Source organism: Orbicella franksi, chromosome 11, assembly GCF_964199315.1.
Source record: "Orbicella franksi chromosome 11, jaOrbFran1.1, whole genome shotgun sequence".
NCBI classification, from domain to species: Eukaryota; Metazoa; Cnidaria; class Anthozoa; order Scleractinia; family Merulinidae; genus Orbicella; species Orbicella franksi.
The window spans coordinates 4,402,501-4,422,341 of NC_138155.1; the positions used below are offsets into that span (position 1 = coordinate 4,402,501).

The following is a 19,841-nucleotide window of genomic DNA, read 5'->3' on the forward strand; positions in this document are numbered from 1 at the left end:
GCACCTTGTTTATACCCATATAAATCCTTATAATAGCACCATGATTGTATTCACGATTGCTTGCTAAATTCACGTTTCTGACGATTGCTTTTTGTTCTACACTGAGAATTGGTCCATATTTATTTTACATAGAGAAATTTATTACTCAATTCAAAACAACAGAAAAAAAATGATAGGTCACCATACTCGTTTGCGAGAAAATGACGATTTACCTCTATGGCGAGGTCCAGCTGTAAAGAAAAAGCCGCCATTTTTTAATGCGCGCGCGCTAATCACGCGTGAAATTATGCGCAGTAGGGATGCGCAATGCAATACTGGGGAATAACCCTAAGTGTTCGAGATAGCAGGGTCAAACTGCGAGTTGGAACGTCATCAGGGGGTTTTCTATAACTAATCGGTCGGTAGGTCAATGCTTTGTACTCCCGGGGAGGGGGGGGGGGGGAAGAGGACACCCAGATAAAAAGGACGGGCTACTCGTCGGAAATTTTGAAAAGACCCCCTAAGAGGTACCAAGATCCTGCTTTGTGGGCGTGGCTTGAAATTTTTTTCAACCCTAAGAGGTAACAATTCTAAAGCAACACATTAACTGACACTGACTGATTTTGACTGATTTTTTCGACTCAATACCCTTGAAGGTATCGCAAAAACTTCTTCTCTGGAACCTTTTGAGGCTGAACACCCTTAGGGTGCCAAATCCGGTTTTTTAACCCCTAAAAGGTACGACCAGCACCTCCGTAATTTTTTTAAATGTGAGTACCCCCGGGTGTGTACAATTTCTTGGGTGGCATGTAATTTAGAGCACGTACATTCAAGTAAATTTTTTCTTATCTGTTGCATTGTCTATCCTGGTTTATACTTCGGTTATCTTTTGCACGAAAGAACTTTGTTATTTGATTAGGAACACAAGGAAATCAATTTAAAAACATGCTTCTTTGATGGCGCGTTTTCAAGAAGTTGTTTGTCTTTCTCTTATCTTCTGCACTAGGAAAGACAATAAAACGCATTGTTGGGAAACAAAAATAAAACTGTATCATTGAACTTGACTAAACTGGTTTCCTGCTGACAACAGGTCGGGAAAAACCACAGGTAGCCCAAACTCAGTATGTTTACGTCATTATCACTTGACGAAATAGCGGCATAAGTTTATTAGTTAATGTTCCGAAGTTTATTTTAACAAACTGTTGCACAAACGTATACCGATTCAGTCCAAAGGAAGTCACACATGTTTAAATTCCCCCGAGCGCATTTTTATAAAAACAAGAAGATAATACTACCTTTTATATGTCATTTTTAAAACGAAAGTTACCCACTCTATTATGACAACCACAAAATGTTCCTGATAAGCTGAAATAGAATTTTGGTAAACAACAGCCCAGCGGAAATCAAAGCGCTCAAAATAGTCAAGATAAGCTATATATGTTTATAAGCCTTAGGTTAAATCAAGCTTCCAGAAGGAAACAGGGTCAGTCTAGATTGGTTTGTTCAAGCTGCAGCATCGCGATGCGTAACGAAGTATTTTTCGTTCTCATCGTTGCCACTTCTATCGTTCTGGGAACTTTGGCTACCGACGGAAAGGTTTGATATTATCATATTTCTTTCTGACTGATGCTGTATTCGCCTTGATATAACACTGAGAAAATCGCGATTGAAAAGTAATGCAGTAAAGACCGTAGATTGAATTCTCTCTATGTGCATCCACGACCTTAACAAAACCATACGCAGATAGGAGAACATCACGGAATTCCACGAAGGCCTTGCTGATGCTCAAAACATCATTTTTTCATTTCGATACAGAGGTTGATTTACCGTGCAGTTAGTTTCAAACTAACAAATTTAGGCAAAACTTATTTGCCCGCCAACTCAACAAAACTGATCAGTGAAGCCGCATGCCGACTCAATTGTTTGTTTCCTTCAAAGAATGACTACCGACGGTAGAAAAGTACCAAGAAAAGAACAGTATTGCCTTTACAGTTAATTAAATAATTAGTTCATTAGGAATGGAATAAGAGCACCGGCTGCTTGGAATTGACATAGTGCCACTAATAATGAACTGAACCGAACGATGATCAATTAAGATTGAGCAAAATTCAGATGGAAAATTTCAAAATTCAGGCGTAATTCTCCAGAGCGCTCTTTCAGCTCGCTACGGCTCGATGACTAGAGCAAATTATTTTGGTGGACAAGAAAACTCTATCCCTCCTCACATTGTTTCCATTGAACAAAAGCTTTCCGAAGGAACGGGAAAGAGCGAATATTTCCCCGAATTTTGAGTGGGGTTTCAGGGGAAAATATAGTTCAATAGTTGTTAAAATGGGACTTCTATACGTTGTTGGAACATAAACTAACATTTGTCAAATATCTTTTATGTTCAGAACTTGATCAAGCAGTGACTTGTTCAGAGGGAAAGTGAAAAGAAAAGTTAATTCCTCGGCTACAGTTTCAATTTTCTTTTTGCAGGCCTTAGTTGAAAAATAATGTATTCTACACAGCGTATACAGCGGTGGCCTCATGGTTAGTGCGTTAGCGAGTGGTCGGGGTTCGAACCCTGGCCGGGGACATTGCCTCTCTCCACCCAGGTGTTTATATGCGTACCGGCGAATCTAATGCTGGGTATCCCATCCAGGGCGGAGTAGAAATACTCCTAGTCGCCTCATGCTACTGAAACCGGGATAAGCTCCGGCCTGATAAGCCACATGGCTCATATGCAGACTAAATATACAACCCAAGCATTTATGTATTGTTCTGTTTTGTTATTCGTGCCTTCTAGATTGTCAAAAGTTGCTTCTTTCAGTTTTTAAGCTGACTTTATTTAGCCGTCTCTGTTTTGTTCCTAACATGGTGCAATCGTGCATTCCGTCAGTATAAATAGAGTACATTTATTCTTATAATGCGATTTACATCTCTGCGATTTTTACATCGAAGAGTCATCGCGCAGTTACGAAGAATAAACGCGTGAAGTCCAACTGGTTCTCTGAGTGCCCTAATTCCAGTTGCAACAGATCCGACGGTACTTTGGAACCCGTGACAAGCTCCTCTCCCGAAGCAAGCGAGTTCAAGCGTTCCCCATGCGAGAGCAGTCGTCCAGCCAGTTAGGCCCCTCAAACGTCCGTTTCCCCCATTTAGAGATCAGAGCGAAAAAACTCGTTGTCACTGGGGGTGTATCGCCCAATTTCGGATACCCTAGTATTTCCGATCAAACTATATGGTGCCCTATTTTACCCTTGACCTTAATTTCTTGTTTTTCTTATGCACTACGCCCTAATTTCTGTGTAAGAGGTAGTTTACCTTCAATTTCATCAGTCAATTCTGTGCGTAAATAATCTATAAATTGATTAATGATCCCGCCCTCAATGTACTTGGATACTTCATCAGATACAGTGTTGCTAAGCCCTGGCCAAACGGACTCGTCAGTAAGTTCTCGCAAGTAGCCGCAAGTTGAACTTGCGTAGAGACTTACGTTGGTAGGACAAAGAGATTGGCAAATTTCCTTGCAAGTACACTCAAGTCGCAAAAAAAAAAGTCATTTCAAACAGGCATATCCTGTATTTCATTGGTGGATAATAGGTTAATGGACCTCACTCAACTTGCGTTGACTTGGGTAGGGTGGCCAAAGGAGAAAAACTTGCGACGAACTTGCGTGCAAATTTGATCTTGACCAAAGTGAGCGCAAGTTCACGCAAGCCCTGGCCAAACGGAGTCGCAAGTAGACCCAAGTTTTCAACTTGCATCTTCTTGCGAGTTCGTTCTGTCAGGGCCTTATTACTCTATGTCATTTTTCACAATAAGAGCAAAATATATCTTTTAAAATGTATCATTGTTACTTTTTTGTTATCTTAGGAGACCGCACATCCTTACGACGACTTTGGTTGTATTCCGAGCTTTCACACTTGTAAACGGACACAGGCTGAGAAGTGCTGCAGCGGAAAATGCAGGGTGGAGCTAGCATATGGCCGCCGCCGGTACAGGTGAACATGATGTCCACTAAAGTTCTTTTTATCTTTTATTCCAGAAACCTAGCGTCCGTTAGGATGGGACGGACAATTATTTTTTGAGGGAGCGTGGTGGGTCGGGAGGGGCTGGGGGTTAGGCAATTCTCAGGGGCATGAAAAGTTTTGTCTCACTTTAAGGTTGTGCATAATTTAGATTTGGTTTGTAATGACTTATGCGCGAATTTTTTTAACATCAAAAATAGGACCTGGATAGTAAAAAGCACTTGCTCAATTTTTCCTCATGGCTCCCCTTAAACGGTTTCTTTTTTCAGCCAGTTTTGCTGTGCAAGAATTTTTTTTAAAATTGCCCAGTCCCTCCCCCCTCAAAAAAAATCAATGGTGGACTCCGTATCGAGCACACTGTGTTCGAGCTCTGGTCGGCATCATTGCGTCGTGTTCTTTGGCAAAACCGCATTTAACTGCCACAGAGCCTGCCTGTCTCCACCCATGCGTGTAATTAAGTGGGGGGTAACCCTGCATCTCTTTTATAAGGGAACAAAAATACTTCTGGATACTTAATGCTACAGAAACCGGAATAAACTCTCGCAGTAAGAAGCACTACTGATAGTTAACCCAGCTGAAATTCACTTTACCTCCTAGAAGATCCCCATTTGAACTTAACTTTTAAATAAATAATATCCTTTAAAGAAACCTGTATGCTTTCAGGATAGTAACCAAGAGAATGAGAACGAAATCAATTCTCTTGAGATAATTAATTAATTAACAAATGGCAAACGCCATAGCGTACGCTATTGAATTCTGGATGCAGGCGGGAGGTTGCTAAGCACAAAAGAAGTGTAAGAGTCGCACGAGGCGATAGCCGAGTGCAACTTTTGATTGCTTAATTAGCAAACCTCCCAAGTGCATCTATAACTCAATAGTGTACAGCTGTGGCGTTAACCAGTTGTGTTTAACATAACATTAATACATTGGAGCAAAAGAATTCCTTTTATTGGGCTACATCACATTAGCTTACACGTCAGCAGCGTACACCCAGGGGCAATTAGGAGAGACGATGAATTCACCAATCAAAGCGCGCGCTTTGCTTTAGTTATGTTATAAATGTTTTTAGGATCGTTTTTTCACCCGCTAGACATTAAAGAAGAACTTGATGGTGTCCTAGCTATTTATGAGTTGACAAATAAGCGTTTTTTTATGAACTCCTCTCCCACACCTTGCAAAAAAGCACTCGAAACTCACTGGAACTAATTCCCATAACCCTGAAATAAATTATGTAGTTTAAAAGAGCATGGAATTCCCAATTTTTACTCTGATTTTTACCGTGTTGATCCTCCCCCACCTCCTCCAACGCGGTCATCAAGATGCCGTTATAAACCGTATATATGCCTCCAGCTATCGTGGCATAAGGAAACTAAGTCACTCGCTCTGTCAAATACAAGCAGCGCACGATTTGCACGGCCAGGAATAAGATCACATATGATTGATCTTTGCTGGTCGAGTAGAAAAATATATTTCTAATTACATTTACTTTAGCTTAGAATAATAGTGTGAAAATGTTTGCCTTGCAGCATCCAAGGTCATTGCACTTAGCGGAAAACGGACATGCACCATGCAAGTGACAACATCGAGGAAAATGAAAACAGGACACGTAAAATGGCTGCCAGTTTAAGCAAGGCTCTTTTAGTTTGCTTTTAGATTAATTTTGAAGAAAAATTAAGTTTAACTTCGTCATGAATTACTTTTACATTTTCAAATTTTAGATTTTTTCGTGTTTTTCTCTTAAAAAATTGTACTTTAATCATTTTTGATTATTTTTTTCCTACCTTCGTGACATGCCTGGAAATTAGCTTGGTACTTTTTGTAAGACGCACCGAAACGTAGCTAAGCTTAAATTCTAGCGTTACAGTAAAGTTTTATCTCATGCGTTATATTATAAAACGCTGAGGAATTAATATGATCAGTAGAGGTTTAAATCTCAGAAATCTGCTGTGCATTAAAAGTGCTTTCATGATGCATATAATTTGTGTCGACTTCTCTTTTCTTGCTGTTTGTCTCTCCTCCAAATTTTTCTCCTTTCAAGCACTGAACAACCTTGCATTGTTCTCTTATACCGAAAAATTAGCTGATCTCATCGAAAAGGCAATTTAAATGCAATATCTCTTAGTACTGTTAACCTTTTCCTCAAACTCGCTCTTGAGTCTCGAAGAAAAAGAAAGCAATTGTCAATTGTTGTATTTGTTATTCACTAATTTCGTTACTTTCGTTGTATTTGTGGACCTTATGCCCTTTTTCTCTGAATTGTTTTGAATTTCACAAATTTTTTCACAGATTTGTTTTAAATTTTCATTCAAGCTCTGTTCAGCTCAAGTTTGATTTTTACAATAACTGTCTAATTTCCCGCGCGCTGATTGGCTCATTTTTATCATCAATAAGTGTACGGACGGATAAAATTTTAATTTATGCAAGCTTTTAAGTTAAACTTGCAGCTGTCAAACTGTCAGCTTTTTAACCAATGATATCTTATGGACTTTTTAAGTAGCCAATCAAACTGCGAGAAAACCTATTGACAATGTTCACGTCAGTTTGAATAAAATTCAGTTATCTTTGTTTACGGCAAGTTTACGGCGTCTTTTCCCCTCATTTATCACGGCATTTGGCCATTTTGGGGTCTTGCTATTGTAAAAAAAAAATTGACGTCAGTTTTTTACGCGTCTGTCCTCTTATTGATGATAAATTTCGTCATGACATTGGCAAAGTTTACTGCGGAACCACTCGCCGGCCTGCGGCTCGTGGTTCCACACCACTTTGACAATGTTATGACGCAATTTATAATCAATAAGAGGACAGACGCATAAAAACTGACGTCGATTTGTTAATTTTCAATCAGATGATTTATTTTTACACCAAACAATAAAACGTTCTCTTTTTTTGCAACTGTTCTTCTGATAACCTTTCATTTCTGGACACGAATCGGAAAGTAGTCGAACTCGAAAATGTCTGGCCGTTTAGCAAGTTTTACCGCTAAAACCTTCGTTACGTCCAGAAAGCGCTACAACTGGAGCACTCTTGGAAGCTCAACCTCGCTCTCAGGGCTTTCCCCTGAGCCCTGGGAACGAGGTTGCGCGATTGCGGAAGGCTGGTGCTGGGAAGTTTGTTGCCAAGTTTCCTAACTTTTTTAACAAGGGCGATATCGAGCCTGCTGCTCGGTTGACCAGAGTCCGCGTTCTTGGTGCTGACCAAAAGAAAAGCGGATTCTGGGGACGAGATTGTGACCAGGGGAATGAGTATCATCGATATGCGATAAGGAACAATGATGCCCTGAGGAACTGTTTCTGTAACTGTTTCTAAGTAACGAATGTTTGAACGAGTCATCCTGGCTAAAGGTCAATAACTTACGGAGTTTTCATGTTTTCATGCAATCAGCAGGAGCGATTTACATTTAGTGTCACTTTTTATACACGATCTCAAGTTTAGTTCCCCTCCCCGGCCTAAATCCCATTTCTCCCTGCATGCCCCGCGGCCCAATCTTCCCCAAGCCCCCCGCCACTCCGCGCCTGTGGCGGCAAAGGTTACCAAGCCTAACACGTCAGAGAGGTTCTTTCAAAATCCGAACACGATAGCTGACCAGAAATATGTGGTGTAATTTTCGTAGTGATAAATATAGTGTCTACTGATTGCTCAGATGCCTATGACTTCACTACCATTAAATGGCCTTTTACAGTATAGTGTAAATCTGGAGATCGCTTCGAAAAACAAGTCCCTCAGAAAGAGAGTGAAGAGCGCCACTAAAGGCGACGAAGAAAATCAAAGTTCAAAAATGGTTCCGAAAATCGCGGTCGTTTTGAACGACGAAGAAGACATAAACGATGATGGCTTTGGACAAAGACATAATATGTCGAATACATGGACCGAAAAAGATGACGTTGAATTTAACGAGGGAACAATTCGAAACAAACATAACGGCGACATTGCTGCAACACACGGAATACTAAATGGCGACGTTTTTCCGAGCTCCGATCAACGTAGCCCGTTGCTGGGTGAACATAACGACGATGAACTTCAGACTGAAATAGCAGAAACAGGAGATACTAGATTTGAGGAAGGATCTTTTAGTATTGGGTTACAGGTTTTCTTTCCTTTTCTAATTGCTGGCTTCGGGACCGTGTCGGCTGGTATACTGCTTGATGTTGTTCAGGTAACTAAAATCTTCTTTTCACAGGATCAACTTATGTGTTTAGTAAAAAATTTGGTATTGAATGAGACGATTGAATGTCCTACAATTCAGCTTATCTTTCTCACATTGGAAGCCGTTTCACCAAACTATTGCAAGTTCAAATAAGCTTGATTTCAATTAATTTATTGAAATTTCAATAACCTGTTTACATGTATGATTATGACAATAATTTGTCTAATGCAAGGACTGAAAGAGAGGGTGTTCAATGGATGTTGTTAGATGAACAACCAGACGGTGAATTTCAGACTGAAATGACAAAAACGAGAGATAGTAAATTTGTGGAAGACTCTTTTAGTTTTGGACAACAAGTATTTTTTTCCTTTTCTAATAATTATTGCTGGATCTGGAACATTTAAGCTGGCCGGTATCCTCCTTGATGTTGTTACTGAGGTAAAATTTTCTTTCTCGTGCATGACCAGCTTGTGATCAGGAAATAATATTAAATCAGGTCAATGTAAAGCTAGCTATCTATCTTATGTTGAGTGAAGTCTTAAGTGAGTTTAATTAAATTCATTCACTGAAAATCTTAATCCAATGACCTGTTTACATGTAAGATAATGAAAAGGCAACACTGAATCTAATGAAGCATTTAATTGCTCACAATCTGACAAATAGCTTGTGAAATGTTATGAATATCCCATGATCTTAATACTCTAGAAACTGTCATAATCCTCAAATTTTTCACAGGGCTTGCAATAGAGGTCTTCCAAGGGGGGTAGCTGTGTTACCATGTCGCCAGGTCGCATCCTTTCATGTACTGATGTCACTTAACCAGTAAAAGCAAATGTCACTGTCATTTTTCTGCATGAAGTCATATGTTGCTGTCGTTACAAGGTTGATTTTTTTAGAGTTTATTCTTGAAATGGAAAAGCATTGAACATTAACAGACTTTACAAGAAAATACAATTTCTAAATAGGCAAAAAGTCCAAAAAGGTCCATGTCGCTGTCCGTTTCTAGTGCTTCTCATGTTGCTGTCAAATGTTAGTGGCACATTTGATTGGCTTGGCACTGATTAGAAATTCCTGTGTGGCTGGCTTTCAGGGTCATGTTGCTTGTTGCTTTTACCTCTTGGAAGGCCTCATACAAAGCACAGTTCAAAGTAAAGAAAATGCCTCATGATAAATATCTTATTAGAAGGGGGTGAATAGGGTTATGCAAATCTGCCAATCCATGCCTTTTTTCCGCCAAATCGGTCAATCTGCCAATATTTTTGTTGAAATTCAAAACCACAATCACATCCGGAAACAGAAGTATAAAAGTTCAAAAGTAAACTGGTAAATGTGAATGCCATTGTTAATTTTGCACAAATATTAAAGAAAACAGCATACTTGATGGTTCTAACATAGTACAATTCCAATAACAGTCTTACACCTGAGTTTAAATAAGCTTCGTTGGAAAAAAAAAAATTGTATGAACTCATTAACATACTGACTAAGGCAGAAGAAATATCTATGATCCAATTTTCGCTTAGGACCCAAGATCCGAACATCAAGACTGGCACAATCCGGAATCCGTGCCATAATTTACAGCTAATCCACGATCCACTGTGTTTTCAAAATCTGTGAGTCCACTCGATTTACTGCAAAAATCCACAATCCATGCGCTTTTTAAGACCAAGTCCGTCAATCCGAAAACCTATTCACCCCCCCACCCCTCTATTAGACATTTTAAAATTAACAATTTAAAATGTTATAGCATCAGTGTTAATTTTTGTCTGTCATTTGTATCCCATTAAATCACACAATGAAGCTGGCTGGGCTTATATAGCTGCATTAAAGGGGTTTTGGTTGGGCTTACATCTAGGGGAGCATATAAGTTTCAGAACGACGAGATAAATCATGTCTGAGAAACTAATTCAAGCTAACTTACCATTACATTTAGAGCTATTATTTCAAAACATCTATAAAACACTAATGTGACGGGAACAACTGGAACAGAACAGAACGAAAGTGAAAAAAACCACAAGCCTTAACGTTATCAATTTACCTATTTGCTGTGAAACGGTCCTCTAGGAAGAATTAAAGCAATTATACATTAGATGGGCTTATATCTGGGGTGTGTGTGTGTGTGTGTGGGGGGGGGGGGGGGGGGGGCTTAAGTTGTATATCCGGGGGCCTATATCCAGAATAGTATCTTTGTTAGCAAATAGAGGAGTTTATATCTGGAGGGCTTATAACCCGGGGGGCGGGGGGGGGGGGGGGTTGCTTTAACGTGGAATTTTATGGTATATCAACTTGCCCTATAAAAATAATAAAAGACTTAGTATTTAGTGATACTATCCACTTAAATGTCATGTAGGATTCAGTTATTCAGCTGGTCTAAATTACAAAATACTATGTGATCGAATTTATACAAATAGATTTCTCATTTAATGTCAGGTGGGATAAGGAGAATCTTTCCGTCATTAGACAGTTAAGTAACATCATCGATTTTTCCAGGTTTCACGGAAGTTTAATGATGCCATTTTATACTCCAGTGTAAAAAGAAGACTGAGATGAGGTGACAGTCTGTACATTGTACGAACCTGGGCCACATGATCCAGAGACCAACATTCAAACTGTTGGTCCACTGTAGCTACATGTCAACAATAAATCTAATGAACCCCACTTTGAATTTTTTTCAGCATTGGCAAGTTTACAAAGACATTTCAGAAATTTTCATTTTGGTTCCTGCTCTGCTTGGACTGAAAGGAAATCTGGAAATGACATTAGCATCACGACTTTCAACTGCTGTAAGTAAAACATTTTCATTCTTGTGTCAAAACTTTCAGTCAGACTTAATCACAATTAAAGATACTTAATTGTTGTCACCAGGCAATTTGTTTGTTAACTCATCTTCATTATGTCTTTTTCCCTACAAGGGAAATAGCGTCTTGCATTCTCGCTTGCCAAGCTTCTCGATTCTTAGCAAATGCACCAACATCTAGCCAGCCTTTGAATCTGACCTTACCCCTTTCTCTCACCACAGTTCGTCTCCAAGTTCCCTAGGCTCACATCTCTGACATCTTCCCTCTGGTGTTTAACTACAGGACCGGTATAAGTAAATAATGACACTAGTCTGTTGAAATAATGTTGTTTCTGTTACCTAGGCTAATGTTGGAAGCATGGATTGTGCCAAAAGGCAGTGGAAATTAATAGGAGGAAATCTAGCACTAGTGCAGGTAAAGTGTTGCTTTGTAACTAGAAACTGTTTTTAAATTTTACAGAGAATTTTTTTAAATTTCACCGTATATTGAATATCAAACCAAGGAAAGACTAAATAAAATAAATGAATTTGTTACTTCAAAATGCTTGAAGCTTTGTGTCTATATTGATTCATCCTTTAGCATCACCACTGAGTAGTTTGGAGAGCATGAAAGTAGTGTAAGAGTTGCTTGGGGTGCAACACAGAGCAACTCTAGCTTTTTGATTGCACTCCAAACTTTCCAAATGCATCATTATTAATTCAATGATGCGTGGCTGAAAACAAGATTCGATTGTTTATAACATTGCCAATGGCAATAAATGTACGAAAACAACCACTCGCACACAAAAATAAGTTGTATCATTTGATTATGATGTATGGTGACATATACAGATTTTGATAATGTGGCTTTGCTAGCTATGTTATGTATAAAATAAATGTAGAATCTACTCATGAGTGCATTTGTTTTAAGGTTCAAGCTACTGTAGTTGGAGCCTTGGCAGCATTTGCAGCTGTGACAATGGGATGGGTTCTTGATGGGGAATTCAACATTCATCATGCTACACTCCTTTGTGCAAGCAGCTTGGTTACAGCATCACTAGCAAGCTTCATTCTCGGCTCTGTGATGGTCGCAGTTGTGCTTTGTTCGAGGAAGTGTAACATTAATCCTGACAATGTAGCTACACCCATTGCCGCCAGTCTTGGAGATCTTACCACACTAGCACTTTTGTCTGCAATCAGCAGATTTTTGCACAGCTGTATTGGTAAGTTTCAAATCAAGTGTTACATCTGTTCGTCTCACCCTTTATCTCACACATGCATTTATACAGATGCCCCGCGTAAAGAACCACTTTTTAGAAATATGTTAACTTGGTTGATTTTGAGAAAAGAAAAGCTTGTTTCAATAACACTTATCTGCTTGTTCCAAGTTCTTGTTTGGTTCCAAGTTCTGGTCTGATAATGACCAAGTTTGTTCCTGTCTCAGGGTATATTCAGTAGAGACTAACAGAAGAAGGAAGAGCTGTGTAGCAAACTTTGTCTCACTCTTCACCTTAAAAATAAAACTAATGATTACTTGCTTGCTTTTTTATGCAGATTCTGAAGCTGGCACACATCACTGGATTGCACCTGTCATAAGCTTGTGTTTCTTTCTGGTTCTTCCTCTGTGGGTCTACATCACGCACAACAATACCTTCACTCATGACGTCTTGTATACTGGCTGGACACCAGTTCTCAGTGCCATGGTGATCAGCAGGTATAAACATGATTATAGCAGTTGATCAGTATCAAATTAAATTTCCTTACTATTGTCTATGCATCTTATAATATATTGTGTATCGGATTCTATAAAGTTAACATAGTTATGTGTAGTGTCTTGGTGTGTTTTGAAATTCTCAAACTAGCATTTAAAGAAATGTATGGCAGGTGTTAAGGAGAATTTAGATTTTGGATGGGAGGTGCATTCCCGAATATAAGTGTGAGAATGTGTACATGTGATTATCTCAAGTAAAGGAACTCCCAGGCTCATTTGTCAGACTCTTCTTTACAGTAATGTTGGATTTTTTTAATGTTGCTTGTAGTACTGGAGGTCTAATTCTTGATTATGCTGTGGCAAAATACCATGGAATAGCAGTCTTCAGCCCAGTCATGAATGGTATGTTTTCTGTCTGAATCACTAAACACATTTGGATTTACATTACAGTACTGTAGTGATAGAAAATTAGTCGACAAGTAATCTAGACTCCTTCTATGTTACTATTTGCCTCACATTATAGAAACCAGTGAAGGCTGTTGAAATGAAGCTATGTAACCTAGTGTGGTTACCTCTTGTGATAAAGTGATAGTGATAAAGATTTTGCATGTAAAATAGCTAGTCCGGGATAGGGTAGGGGTTTTTGGTGCCTAGTATAGAAAAGGGTTGCAAAATCTTGCTGATCATGATCTAGTATAGGGTAAGGATTTCAGTGTCCTAACGGTACATTCCCCCTACCCAAAGCTTCACAGAGTATCCCCTGGGGATCTCAGGGGATTTTAAATCCTACACTACATATTTAATACTCTAAGTAGACGGGTTGCTCTTGTAACTAGACGGTCCTTTCTCAGGTCATAAGGACGCCCGTTTACGGGAAGCTCCGCTTTAAATTAATCAATTTGTTCTCAAGTAAGATTTGTGTTGAATTGTTCTGTAAGGTGTGGGTGGTAATTTGGTCGCTGTCCAGGCCAGTCGATTGTCCACTGGTCTACATCAACTCGGTAAACCTGGAGAACTTCAGGAGTCTAGTAAATTTCATGGCTGCATCGACACGTTTTTCGGCTCAGGTATGGTCACATAATATTACAAATGACAGCAATGTACACTTCCAGATCGATGGACTAATAACTAGATGGCTATCACTTATGCTAAATATTTTGTTTGCCACTATAATTATAATTGAGAAGATCTCTTGTTCATTCAATTCCTGTCTGTCGGCTTGCATTTACCTGTGACCAGAACGTGTGTAACCATTAACACTGATGTGTAAACACTGGTATGCTGGGGTGAATCTTGCCTAGTTTCTGTACAGCGTTCTCCCAGCCCTTCACGATCAATTGATTTGTTAACCCTTACGTGAGTAGAAACCCAAACGCCTATAAAGCCATTTGAAACCCAACTTCGTAGTCTGTTGATTTTTTTCCTCTTTTTCTTACTCAAGGATTGCATGCTCGTACAACGCGAGTGCTCTTGTTTATGGTGATTCCAGGAAATCTGACATTCTTATACACAATCCGTGTTCTTCAAGCTGGACATACCACACTTACTCTTATCTTTACATCAGGGTATCTACTGGCTGGACTCATCCAGGTATCGTGTGCTAGATGAAATTAATAACAATTAATGAGCAGAAGTTTTCCAAGAGTTTGTTGGCAACCAAGCGCAAAGTCATTACCTTATTACATGAAATTTTCGCGACACGTTAATTTCGCGATTTTTTTAAATCGCGAAATTAAAGTGGCGCGAACAATAAGTGCCGCGAACACAACATGACACGAAAATTAAGCGACTCACTTTAAGTGAAGTACTGTTGACATATAGTTCCGCCTGTGCGGTCTTGTTAATTTTGACGTTATTGTACATTTGATAAAGTCGGCTTACTAAATTCAAGACTAACATTGCCAAGAAAAAAAGTTGTGTTACTCAAAAACGCGAAGTTTTAGTGATTCAAAATACATAATTTTCGCAAAATCACGGAATTTAAGTGTTGCGAAATATGCGCAAATCAAAATCGCGAAATGGACGTGTCGCGAAAAGTTGATGAAATAAGGTAGTTCCTATTAAGAAACTGTTAGGTTGCATCCGCGGGCAAGCCAATTTTAAGTTGATAAAAGTGAGTGTTGTCTCGACAAGCTGAGCGGAAGTTCATCTTCAGAGTCACCTGCAAATTTGTTTGTCACGGTGTTGTATGCGACTTCTATGGACTGACAAAAACGTTTCACTTGACTTTAAAGATGACTGCCTCTCAAGTCACGGAAACGCTAGGCATGAACTGAGCAACTATGGAAGTCCCTTTTCAGGACTGCCTTCTCCCAGACGATCACGTGAAACGAAACGTAAATGATGGTGGATCCTGGACTGTTCATCATCATCATCATTTATTTGCCGCGTAAATAATAACAAAAGATATTGACAATACTCAAAAAGCGACGAGGAGACCTCCAAAAGAAACCACCAGGCTTATAACGGAGGCCACCCCAGATAATTCTAAGTTCTGCGGGCGCGGCATGACCAATTCGTATAAGTGTTTGAATTTGGACAATCGGACTTGTTCCAACTCACATGTGAGAAATGGCAAGATCAGTTACGCTAACACGAATTTACTTTAAACTGTAGGTGGCCATTCTCCTTCTGACTGCTAATTGGCTGGTTCACTGGATGTGGAAACGAGGCAAAGATCCCGACAACTACTGCATTCCCTACCTAACAGCACTGGGTGACTTACTCGGCACCGGGCTCCTGGCCGGGTCATTCCACCTTCTGTGGCTCATCGGAGACCGCGATGCTGACGTGGGGGACTAGCGGTTTCATCTTTAAATAGTACCTAGAGTAAGCTCTGTCTTTAATAAGGGAATTAAGAAACACTGGTCAGCAGTACGGGGTGCATAAATTTAAGAAGGAAATTTATAAATACAAAATATTTATATTTGTGCTGACACCATCTTACCAGGGAAAATTCCCTCAAATACATTTGTATACAAGTCATTGTGCTGTACAGAAGTTAACGATTGTACAGATGGCAAATTGAAAATTCAACTTCAATAAATTATTCATCGATTTTCAATACTCAATTACTCTAAACTAAAACAAGAATTCTGGACTTTTAACGAAGGCTATTTATATTTTTGTTAGAAAGTTCTTTTCATGGTTGTTTCTTGAAGTCATTCTTTATATAATGGAGACGCCTCATTTTCCAGTTAGATGCATATTTTTGTAGTGTTATATGGCTTCTTTATTGCAGAATATTACATTTCATTCACGTCATGTCGGCAAGTAAAACGGATTTCCTGAAAGATGATTTTTGTTTACTGTCAAGTCAGTGAAACGCAAAACTATTTTAATATATCTTGTATCTAGCAGAAGAAAAATCGCTTAATTTATTATATTTAAGAACATATAACAGGCTTTTTAGAAAAGCTGGTTTCCATATGACCGCTAGAGTTGCCTTCGTTGTTTAACCTGTTCTACGCATATCACATTTCTCTCAGGTATTTCATCAATCTCAGAAGGCGTATGCAAGTACGATCATATGCCGACTGAATGAGTGTGCGAGTTCGGAGTGTATTCAATTTAGGTCCCGCGAATTTCCATACAACCGCTCGTTAGCCGTCATACGGGAATCAGCAATTAAGGATAGAATTGGTTGTAGATACTAATGGGTACACTTCATCGCCAAACACAAAATTTACATCAGTAGATATATTTTAAAAAAAAATTGAAATTCTAATTTGAAAACTATTGAGAAAAGAATAGCTCCACACGAAAGTACTGCCACGTAGTTTTCATTTGAATGGTCGCACACTAGGATTTCATCCATAGACTTAAAAGTTAGAACCACCTTGTACAACATGATACACAGTACAACGTGAAAGTACTGCTCAATAGCTTTCATTTGAATAGTCACACACTAGGGTTTCATCCACAGATGATAAAAATAAGAACCACTGACTTGCAGTTTGACTCTCAAAACTTTCTATCGCGCATTTGCTGTATTACCAAACTTCAAAATCGATATAGAAGTTCTTATTTTCCCCAAAATGTTCGCAGATTTAAATGACATTTTAGATTAACCTAACAATGCTATATTCTATAACCACGATATTATTCCCAATTTGTAGAGAATTCAAGAATATTCAGGCGAAATGAAATTCTTTAATGAAATATATCTAATATAAATTATAATTAATGTTGAAACAATTTTTTTGTTAAATTAGGACAAAAGGTTAAGCGCCATTGGTTTGAACACCCGCACAGAAGTAATGATTGAAAAACTAATGTAAACGGTTAAGAGTGGACGGGAAAATATAAAGAATGTTTTGGGAACTTCGTTTTCTTTTGTATTTCTTGCTGTACGTCTTTCATTCATTTTTGCGCAGCAAAATAGTTGAAAGTCATTGTTCCAGATGCGAAAGATCAAGCATCCTTATCTGCACGCGCTTTGAGTTAAAAGCTGGTTGTTTCTGGGCATTTGCTTCCGCAATCCATAAGACCGCCCAGCGTAATCTTCGCACGGGCATTTTATAAATTGCTTGATTTCACTTCATTCTGCGCAATTTGATTGAAAGGTGTGGGAAGCCCTAGTCTAGGAGTGAGTACTGTGTAGGTTACGAAACTCACACTTTCTGCCAAATGCTTTACACGCGCGATGCGTGCAAACAGTACGTGTTCTATTTGTCTGCACGTATTGCGTGCCTACAATATGTTATCAAAACAATCTTTGTCTTTTCGTGCCGTGCAACTGTATCGCGGTAATAAAAATACACCCAAATTGTTGATCAAGGAGATCACCTGGACTTCTAAATAAGTTTGATTGAATTCAAGTTAGAACAATTTCCTTTCCTCGAATTTTTATTAAAATTTAAATTTGTTTTAGAAACAACTCTAGAAAACGATAAAAAGGGCAACCGATCTTTACTGTTAATCAACACACTCAAAGATGATCAAAATGTCAACAGTGCAAAGTTAATAAGTTCTACTTGAGTGCCAAGCTAAGCTGATTGTTCGTCAAATTTCAGCAGTTGCACACTTCTCGATAAGATGCTGTCCGTCCCACAGGTAGCTACAATTCTCTTGTCCTCAGTCAAGGCGATGTCCCTGACTCCGGACACGGTTTTGGTGGAAGAAACTCGGCTGCCGTCGAGACGGAGCACGCGCAACTCGCGTTGAATGCCGTGGTAAGCCACCAAAGTGTTGTTTGACTTGTTATCAGTGAGTTTGATTGGGTAAGTGATGTCAATGCCCATGTTGTCTTGTTGGCCCGAGCAGTACTTGTCCTCATCGAAGCTCTGCAAAAACGTGCCTTCCTCGCGGTCGCGTTGGAAGTTGGTTTTATTTGTTATGTTATTCTCACTAAGATAGAACACTAGGTCTATGGTTTCACCAAGTTTTGTTAATATGTTTCTTTAAAAACATAGCGAAAGGGCTCACCTGACAGAGACATGATCCCTCATCATTGAAAAGCCACACGCATTCATTTCTATAGTCTGTGACGGCGATGTGTCCGTCTTTTCCCACAGCCACGGCTCTAGGTTTAAACATGCTCTTAAACTGTAGCGGCACGTTCAACGAACGGATCACGTCAGCCGCGTGACGATAAGAGGGACTTGGGGGAGGATTTTTAATGGACGCAGAGGGGGTGACACCTGCAGTGTTTACTAAGGAGCGTAGGGCCCTTGCGATTGCCTTGAATGGTGCCCAGACCCTCGTCCTTTAGGCTCTGCATGATCTTACGGCTTGGAGTGAAATCCAGGAGGAAAATTGCGGGTGTTTTGATTTGGTCTTCGAGCCAGGATCCGTGCCAGGATTCGAGCTAGGATTCGAGCCAGGATTCGAACCAGGGTTTGATCACTAGCTAAGATCCGAGCAGGATTAGTTAAGATGAGCTTTCTGCGATATGTCACGTGATCTGGTTTCCTTGTTTGCGTTACCCCTTTTGTCTCGTCACAAGTCATGCAGAGTATCGGGTAGGAAGTGTTATGTTCTGGAGTGCTGTTTGTGCAAGTGTTTTGTCACATACATTACACATATAGTGAAATCTGGAAATTTGAACATTTGAACTTATATTCCAGAAAGTTTGAAAGCTAGTGCAGGGCTCGAAGAAAGTCCCGTCCGTCCATCCGAAACTCCTGTCTGGGACAAGTACATTTTACTTTCGGGCAAGTAACTTTGCCCCACGGACAAGTACAAGAGACGGCGGGTAAACCATCCACAGACTAAATTTTTGATAACGATTTGTAAACAAGGAGTAAGTTTTAGGCGCATGGGTATTATCTAGTGTTTGGACGAAGCTTGCCAAAAATAACATATTATAGCGTTGTTTTGCGTTACGTGCAGTGTTTACCTAGCACGTGATCAAAATCTGCCCCGATCAAATTTCTTTCCACGACTAAATATAGCCGTGTTCGGCACGAAAACGACCTGTTTATTTCTTAAAAATTTCAAAATTTTTTGCACTTTATAAAATCAAACTCGACATCAATGTATCAAACCTGTAGAAACTATACGCAAAAAATAGCCTTATATATTCCTCAGTACAGCCAAATCGATCGAAGCGCTCGCCAGCATTTTTGATGAAGAAATCGAACTATTAGAAACCCTGTGACAAGTCAAGTTTTCTAGTAGAAATAAACTTGGGCGCCGCCAACATGAAATATATTAGTATTATTAAAAAGAAATTGACTCGTAAGTCTACTAAGATATCAAAAAACTTTCAGTGTTCCTGAATGTTCACGTAAAATAGTTTTTCATTCAAACGAAGAATTTCTCTCACCTGAAACTATTTTTCATTTACCTAGTAAGTAAAATATATATACACCTAATTGCAATAACGTTGTCATAGAAAAAAGCAAAAAGGCCAAATAGGAATTAATTAGGGAAATTTAAATTTCCATTGTTCTTAGATACTGTACATGAATAAAAATACATTTTTTTATTTATGTCATTCATGTACATTGCATTTTTCATTCATGTACTGAGTATCTGAAAACAATGGAAATTTAAATTGGGCTGATTAATTCCTATTTGGCTTTGTGCTTTTTGCTTTTTTATATGACGACGTTATCGCAATTAGGTGTATTTATATTTAGTATCACCAAACTAGTGGACTAATGCAAATCCTGCATTTTAATTAGCTACGCTACTAGAGGACTATTAGTAATAGTCCTCGAGTAGCGAAATTGCCGCAATCGAGCGTGACGCTTTCTTTCGTTTTATTCTCAGATA

The 19,841-nt window shown here is 39.1% G+C and overlaps 1 protein-coding gene and 1 long non-coding RNA gene across 2 annotated transcripts; both read left to right on the top strand.

Annotated features, from left to right (window-relative positions):
* The first annotated feature begins 1,468 nt into the window (after window positions 1-1,468).
* Window positions 1,469-5,995, top strand: LOC145460534 (uncharacterized). Its single transcript, XR_014039861.1, has 3 exons — window positions 1,469-1,575; window positions 3,838-3,965; window positions 5,519-5,995. It is a non-coding gene; the product is annotated as an uncharacterized LOC145460534 (long non-coding RNA).
* Window positions 5,996-7,552: 1,557 nt separating this feature from the next.
* On the top strand, window positions 7,553-16,004 carry LOC145460708 (solute carrier family 41 member 1-like). The gene is made up of 9 exons (XM_081445589.1): window positions 7,553-8,145; window positions 10,809-10,916; window positions 11,274-11,345; window positions 11,841-12,132; window positions 12,464-12,623; window positions 12,949-13,022; window positions 13,559-13,687; window positions 14,062-14,210; window positions 15,237-16,004. Exons 1-9 carry the CDS (start codon window positions 7,633-7,635, stop codon window positions 15,420-15,422), a joined length of 1,683 nt encoding a protein of 560 aa, XP_081301715.1. The 5' UTR covers window positions 7,553-7,632; the 3' UTR covers window positions 15,423-16,004.
* The last annotated feature ends 3,837 nt before the right edge of the window (window positions 16,005-19,841 follow it).